General features: G+C 29.9%; 1 protein-coding gene across 1 annotated transcript; it reads right to left on the reverse strand.

Moving 5' to 3' along the window:
• Positions 1–622: 622 nt before the first annotated feature.
• Positions 623–8079, reverse strand: LOC105625585 (transport and Golgi organization protein 1). The gene is made up of 17 exons (XM_012206908.1): positions 7956–8079; positions 7721–7854; positions 5703–7566; positions 5395–5550; positions 5246–5319; positions 5003–5149; positions 4688–4804; positions 4404–4481; positions 4103–4327; positions 3709–3876; positions 3256–3481; positions 3026–3164; positions 2857–2946; positions 2605–2701; positions 2396–2519; positions 1442–1975; positions 623–859 (listed from the first exon to the last, which is right to left on the reverse strand). Exons 1-17 carry the CDS (start codon positions 8077–8079, stop codon positions 804–806), a joined length of 4353 nt encoding a protein of 1450 aa, XP_012062298.1. The 3' UTR covers positions 623–803.
• Positions 8080–8545: the final 466 nt, after the last annotated feature.

Here is an 8545-nt window from a genome sequence, read left to right on the forward strand (position 1 = left end):
ATTATTTATTAGTTTGGGTTACGAACGTAACTTTACTAAATAACTTAAATTAATTAGTTTATTAAAATAAATAAAATAAATAAAATAATTATATATATATATATATATATATATATATATATATATACTTATATTACAAATTGATTATAACATTTCTTTAATTATATCAATTAAAAGATAGAAAAGTAAAAAAATATCCAATTTTCTTTATTTTAGCTAAAGTTATATAATTAAATCTGCAATAATTTTGATAACACAGCCTATCGTAATAAATTACAATTTATTTCGATTTTTAAAACCATATATAACAATTATATCTTTTATAATCTACTGATTATAAGAATTTTACTACAATATTTTATCTACTATGAACATTTGCTATCTAAAGTATATATTATTACCAGAAATATATAACTTAATTACAAATTTTCAGTATTTCTTCTGTTTTCATAATACAATTAAAATGTATAAAAATATTTTATAAGTTCTTAAATAACTTGTTATACTCCATTTTCAAAATCATAAAATAAAGACATTACTAATTTATTAGATGACTGATAATAAAAAATTGCTACTTTTAAATAAAATAACAGGGAATAGTCTACTATATAATCACAGATAATAACATTGACAGATGACACTGTTTAATAAATTCCTGTGTATAATACGTTTCTTCTATTAATATTTGACGTAAAATTTTTATCATCACATATTTATTTATAATTGTTACACAATGAGAACTCTCACTGATACAGTGACGATTTGGCCTTTGTACAAGTGTATTGAATAACAAGATACAAAACTTAAACTTTCCCGTGATGTGTCTTATCCAGTGATTCTCCCGAAGAATGTAAGGAACCTAAAAAATTAATATCTAATTAAGTAAAATATAACCTTTTTTATTATATTCTATATATATTTTATATATTTATTATATTTTTAATATATATTCCTTAATCGCTGCGATACACGCAAATAAAAAAATTTATCCTATGATTTAACATATAGAATAGTGCTAAAAAAAAATAAATTTAATAAAATATATAAAATTTAGGAAAAAAAAGATAAATTGGAGCTAATTTTTTATCTGAATTTTATAAAAAAAAATAAATTTTTCATGACAATAATAAGAATGATAAAAAAATATCTAAATTATGCTTAAAAAATTAAAAGTATATATGCCATTAGCATAAATGAAAATCGTTGATTATAAACTCTTTAACCTGACATCTATTTGGGATTATTTCCTTCCATAGTACTCCAAAACTGTCTCACTTTAGAGAAACGTTTGCGTCCTTGCATGCACAAAAATAAAAAGACATGATAATAATAACAACCAAAATACAAATTTCCCAAAAGGGCGGAAAACGTCAGGTTGTTCTAAGATTATCGCTACGTGCCGATGAAATGCGTGTCGCTTTCTGTCATCGTTTTCACAAACCTTTATGATTGCGCGCACGTTGCTCTCGTTGATGAGGATGAAAACCAGAATTGCGCGGATGCGGCAGTGAGTCTTCACCCCATGGATGCGCTGTTCCCAGGGGAGGAAATATCGAGCCGGGTGGAGGAAGGGGCAGAATATGATCGCTACCGAATGGAGGCAGTGGTGGTGATCTATGGTGGTCAAACGGTGGAAGTAAATGCGGCGGAGACATAGGTGGTGGCGGGGAACCGGCGTTCTCGTATCTGCCTCCGGAAGCCGGAGGACGGTGTATCGCCGGCGGCGGTAACATCGGCGGAGGTGACGACAATCTGCCGCCGAGTGGCGGAGGACGTTGACTGATATCATACGGAGGTAGACCAGAAGTAGTGGCGGGCGGTAAGGGTGGCAGATACGGTGGGAAACAGTGTAGATAGGAAGGTGGCGGGGGCGGCGGAACTCCTGAGGAACTGCTAAACATTACGGGAGAATTGGACGATTCTGCTCCTATGAACAGTGGCGGGGAAGTCACAGTTTCTCCGTTCGCTTCCAGGCCTGTGTTTGGAAATCAGTTTAAGAAAATAGACAACCCAAAGTGTAAATTCCATGCGATATTTTGCGATCCACCGTCTGTAGATGAACGTTGCCAACATGCTTATTATCTCAGATAATATTATTGTACATATTCAATTTCAATTGTACATTTTCAATTATTATCTAAGAAACTAAATGATCTTACTCTACGGATCGCAACATTATTACGTGTTACAATTTCTATAAGAACTTTATGACAAATTATTATTCATCTACAAAAAATGAATGTATATTTCTATATGGAAAAAGTAAAAGTTATGAAACAATGATCGACGATAAAATCTGATTCAAACTAAAAATATATTTAATTATTGTATTTAATTATTCATTATTGGACTAAATACGAGTATAATTACTATTTCATAACAGAGGAATACTTACGATGTAACTTCGCTTCGGGATCTGTATCATTTAAATTTTTTTCTACGAGTGTAAGACGATTACGTAATTGACCGGCCTCAGCTTTCGATTCTTCTAAACGGCGCTCATTTTGACGGGCAGCGACCTTATAAAACAAATGAAATTTTATATAAGTATTTCTCAGTAACATATGTACTTGTATTCACATTTTTCTTATATACTATACATACCCATTGCTCATGTGCCTTTGTTTCTAGAGCGGATATTTGATTTTTGTACTCCCTCTCCTGATCCACAATCTCTCGTTTTAACATTTCTATTTGTTGTCTGAAATTCAATTTCCTGTGATAAACTGTGATTGTAGCGCATAAACTTAAATTCTTGTAATCATAATGCACATACAATTATCCACTTTACTCTAACTTTCCGCAAATTAAATTCTTTTTGGACGTATTATATCAAATAATTGAAATAATACTTACTTGTAATTTTGAATTTCATTTTGCATTGTGTGTAACCTTTCAACCGTTGATACAACTTCTCCTTGTTTTTGTAACCAAATAGCCTCTTCCCTAAGACGAGATTATAGTATTTTTTAATAATTTATTTAAGTTTTTAAACATGTAATTCTAGAAATTAATCATCATTTACTTTTGGCGTTCGGTTTCTTTATCTTGGAAAAACTTTGATAAAACTTCAAGTCGTGTCTCTGCATCTTTCTTTTCTTTTACAGCCATTTTACACTGATCGCTTAACGCAACTATTTCTTCTTTAACAAGTTTCATATGTTCTGCAACACAAGAGTATTATTATGAATAAGATTTAAGTTCAAAAAATTATCAAATAGATGAAATTTTAAATATCTTTTTTTTTTAAAATACCTTCTAATAACTGATGAGCTCCATCAACATCGTTTAATCGCATCTTTAATTCGTCTCTCTCCTCACGTAGTTGCACTGCCTCAATTTTAATGCGAGATACATCGTATAACTTTTCCAAATCCAAATTGTTTGTTGACTTAACTTGGCTGATAATTTCTAATAATTCTTTCACTTCTATCTCTTTGTCTTTCAATTCTTTATGTAATGACGACTTTTCAGTAGACAACTAGGGAAAAGAGTAATAATTGAACCATATATTTATCAGTAATTAAACATATTTTAATTTTTATGTTATTAATTTTAATTAATGTAATGGATTGTCCGGAAAATTCATGCTGATGTTGAAAGAAAATTGAAACGCAGAAAATTTAAATTTTAGTATACATTTATTAAATTATATAGGTTAGTCGGCACGAACTTTCCGGACAACCCAATATATAATTACGGACTTACTTGTTCTACTTGTTCTTCTAAATTATGTATTTCATCTGTTAATGTTTGTTCTATATTATTTTTAAGATTTTTCTGAGTCGCCAATTCATCTTGTATCTGCAAATATTTTACTTCAAGTTCCTCGCATTTCTTCTTAGCAGAAATAAGTTCTGCTGATAAAGTTTCAATCTGCAATAAATTGTATTTAACATGTAAATTATCTGTTGAAAATATAAATATTATCTTTAAAAATGTTTATTATATTCATATAGATATGCAAACAAATATTATAACAAATATTAATCTCAAGTTCACGCTGTATTATAATTACGAAATAAAAAAAACAGTGCTTTTTTAATCAAATAAAATCGATCTGCAAATAATATATGATAATATTATGATAAATTGCTCTTACTTCTTGAGCCTTAAGATTCAACGCATTCGTTAAGGATTCGTTCGCGGCTTGTTGAGTGTCTAATCGCGTCTGTAAATTTTCCACTGATTGAGCTAATGGATTAACTTCATTGTTCGACGACAACATTTCTCTTAGCATACGTTCCATTTCTAAACCAGCTTCTGTTATGTTTTCTAACTCTTTCTCCAACGAAGTCACTTGTTCTTCCAACTCCATCTTTGCATTCTACAACAGAAAAACATAAATATGTGCAATTTTTAATTTGTACAGACATATAAAAAAAAAATATTTGTGCATGTACCTGTGATATTTCTAAATCAGCTTTTAGCGATACAACCATTTCATTAGAACCAAATGATTCATCTTCTATGCAATGCAACTAAAAAATTTAAACAATAATAAACGATTTATTAAGATCGTATAATGTGAATACACAAGTAAGTTTTACAGGCTTTATTCTCTTACTTATTAAAATATTTAAAATTTAGTACAATACAATTTAGTATACGTTCAAATTTTAATAATCGAAAAAGAAAATGTGTCAAAAAATAGCAAAGAATCAATTTATTCACATATACTGCTCACCTTATCTTTGATAGATTTTAGATTCTCACCGAGTACTTCACATTCTTTTGTAGAAACTAACAATTCTTTCTCGAGGTCATTAATTCTTGCAATAAGCTGTCCATCTCTTCTTATATTCTGAACAGAAATGTATTTATCATTAAACTTTATTGAATGATGTTAAATATTTTGCATAACTAATCATATAATATCTCAAACAGAAATAGTTAATAAAATAAGGTTTAGATATGATTTTAATATGCAAAATGAATTTAAATTATGGATCTGATTTAAATTCTGTTTCGAGCACTTTAAATATAAGTGAGATAATTTTACCTCAATATAATAATATCCGAGAGTGAACGCGAGTGTTGCAAAAGCTGTTACACACAGATACATTAATGTTTTCCAATAATTATAATCCAATCTTGTTTTATCCATTAAATTGTCTTCTTCATCCTGTCCTTTTTTAAGGTCTACCTTCTATTGCAGAAAAAAAATGTTATATATAAAAATAAGTAGTAATGTACAAATAAGTGTGCAAATGAGTAATATACAAAAAATTTCCATAAAACTTACTTCGTTCTCATTTACTGTCTCGGTTATACATTCGTGATCTTTCGTACAAGTTGTACATATTGTTGTGCAAGTTACTATGTAAAAATATCACATTACATTTTTAAAGAACTTAACAAATATTATTGTATATAGAATAAAATAATTAATACCTTCTGCTTCGTTTGGAAAAGATGTAGATTCTAGTTTCTCCAAGCTATTATTTCCATTCTTTTTTTTATACAAAACCTTAATTTCACTGCTTATGCGATCACCATATTCAGGTAAGGTTTTTTCTTTTTTTCTAGAGTTGACGATCTGACTTTCGTCTAAACATATAAAGCATCTGAGTTTAGATATAATCATATTAACATTATATAATATAGGTATTCTAACATAATACTGAAACTTTTTTATATTATAATTAATCTATAATTTTACTATAATTTTACTATAATTTTATACTATAATAATAACTTACTATCTTTGTGTTCTAAATTTTCAATACTTGGTAAATCTTGTTTCTTGAGAATTTTATTAAGAATCATTGTTTGCTCTGAGATTATACTTTCTTGACTAGAATCTGTAGATTGTTCCGGCCCAAGATCGCTAGATTTCGAGATTTCATTAGATTCCATAGGAACATTATCAGAGCTAATGTCATTAACTAAGTTATCATTTTTATTTACATTATTATGTACAATTGATTCTTTATTAAATTGAATATCTTCAGTGCTACGATTTAATGCCTCTTCTGTAATTGCTATATTTTCATCAACAGAATAACTTTCTGAAAATGATTTTGTCGTAATATCTTCTGCTGTTTCAGATGATAAGCTAATAGTTTCTGAAATTTCAGCAATTACATTTTTATCAGCTTGGCCAATGATTTCTTCGTTATCGACATCTTTCTTTATATTTTCGAGATATGCTTCATTACTTTCTAGTAATTTCTGCTCAATATCGTCGCTACTTTGAGTAATGATATTTGTGGTTAGAGTTTCTTGCAAATTAGACAAGATCGTTGATTCTTTTTCACCAGAAATAATTGCATCGTCAATCCTTATATTTTCTGTAACTTCTTTTGCGTCATTGGTTTTCGATTTTTCAATATTTTCAACATGGCTATCAACGTCGAGTTTTGAAATAGAACTATTGTTCGCTAAAATTGAAGATGTTGTTGGCAATTCTTTGGCAGGTTTATCAACATTTTCATGTACTACATTATCAGGTAAAGGCACGTCATTAGATGTAATATTTTCCACAATAATTGTGGAAGCTTCATCTATCTTTTCATTAGAAACTTTTATGCTTTCAGTAATACTCTCAATAGTACTCTCATGTATAACTTCTTGCGGCGCTTCTACTTTTTCTTTATCTGTAAAACTTTGATCTATATTTGATTCCAATTTTATTTGAGATTGAAGAATATTTTCGGTTACAGCATCAACTTCAATATTTTCCGAAACTTGTTCCTGTAATTGTAGATTGTTCTCAGTAGTTTCAGAAGTTGTATCATCACTACTTTGAATAATAGTGCTATCTGTAGTTACAGTTTCCAAGTTAGATAATATGTTAAATGTTTTCGTAATGGAGGCAAATATACTGTCGCTTTCAACATGTTCGGTAACTTTCTCTTTCTTATTATCTTCTACATTTTCCTTAACACTGTCATCTAATTTTTCCGTATGTTCTATCTTTTTAAATGATTCCTTTTCAGACTTACTACTGCCATCAAGCACTGAAATGCCATCTTTGTTCACTGTATCTAAGGTTGATTCAATTATTGCTTCTGAATTTTCTATCGCAAAATCAAGGTTTGTCTCTTTTTGGGTATCTAATTTAATTCCTTCAAGTTTACTACTGGTATCATTCGAGCCTGGTTCTAATTCTTTGTTATTGATAAATGTATTCTTGTCAGATGATAATTCTTCTATTTCAGAATCAGGAGTCATTGAAGCTTGTTCATTCGGCAATGCAGTAGTATGAGTAACTTCAGACACAGAGCTGGGTTGCACAGATGGATTACTCTCAAAATAAACTGTGGTACCATCTATCACTTCGTAAGAAGGTGATACACTATCTGCATTGATTGTATGAGATTCTTTTATGATACCTTCATCTATATATTTTAATGACGGTGTCTTATTATCATCCTGAGATAACTCATCTTTCAATAAAGTATGCGATTCGCTACTCTCTTTCTCTATTGATTCAAATTTCTCAGGCTGAACTTTAACTTCACCATTAAACTTATAAACAGGCACTTCATACAACAAATCACGTTTTAGAACTTTATATTCATTGAGAAATGATTTGGGTGCGAATCCACGCTTGCCATTTATCTGAAACAACAATCAGTACATGGAGAAAATATATCTTTTAGAAATCAAGAAATATCAATCTTAGATATCAGCAGAGAGAGAAAGTTCAAGTTTTTAAAAATATAAACAATAAAAATATACGTCACATAACATAGAAAGATAATTTAAAGTATACCTCAACACCCCATAAGTCTGTCCGTTTTCCAGAACCTTTACTAAAAACTTTGACATCTACATTGATACCAAATGACATTACCTCGCGATCGTTTGCTCTGTAAGAGAGTATAGTCTTGGCCAGCGAAACAGGTTCTAAATAACAAGGGAAAGTAATATAATGATCATAATGTGGTCAAGTAGAACGAGAAAAAAATATGTTATGGGTTTCAGATCTAAAGTATGGCTTCAATTACCCGAACAATTTGGGTCGTAACATAATTGTTTGTCGGACAGGGCGGCTAAGCATAATGATATTGCACAAAGAATTGTCGTGATACGCAGAAACGAGACATTCGTAAACGGATTTATTTTCGTCATATTTTCACCGTTGCAAAGTTCCACATCACTACCAACGTCTACTAACACAAATAGCACTGCTCCCTCACAGAGCTCACAATTCGCAATATTCACACTCAACCACACTCAACACACAATCATGATATAAAGACAAGGAATATGCCCATGCGCAGGATGTAATCACGTGACAGTCGAGCGACCAATCAGAATTGTCATCAAGTTACGTCATCATTTCGTGGTAAATTCGAATTGTTTATCAGTATACTTATAACGCTCTCCTTGCAATACACTTTAATAAATACAAAAGATATTCAACACAAAATAAATATTAAAAAACAATATTATAAATACAAAAATATTATAATATAAAAAAGAATACTAAAAATTAGAATATACAATATATTTCAGAAATTTATTTAAGTACTTACTCAGGTACCTACTCAGGTACCTACTTGGTCCGTGAGACTATGCGAAAGAAAAAACGCTA

The sequence above is a fragment of the Atta cephalotes genome (genome assembly GCF_000143395.1).
Source record: "Atta cephalotes unplaced genomic scaffold scaffold00003, whole genome shotgun sequence".
Taxonomy (NCBI): Eukaryota; Metazoa; Arthropoda; class Insecta; order Hymenoptera; family Formicidae; genus Atta; species Atta cephalotes.

Bases quoted from the DNA above. Each gene is read 5' to 3' on its own strand.
- LOC105625585 (XM_012206908.1), bottom strand. From the start codon at position 8,079: ATGACGAAAATAAATCCGTTTACGAATGTCTCGTTTCTGCGTATCACG. The intron at 4,328-4,403 runs GTACATGCACAA...TTTCTGTTGTAG, and splicing joins CTGATTTAGAAATATCACAG to AATGCAAAGATGGAGTTGGA. The intron at 2,702-2,856 runs GTAAGTATTATT...ATTGAATTTCAG, and splicing joins AATGAAATTCAAAATTACAA to ACAACAAATAGAAATGTTAA.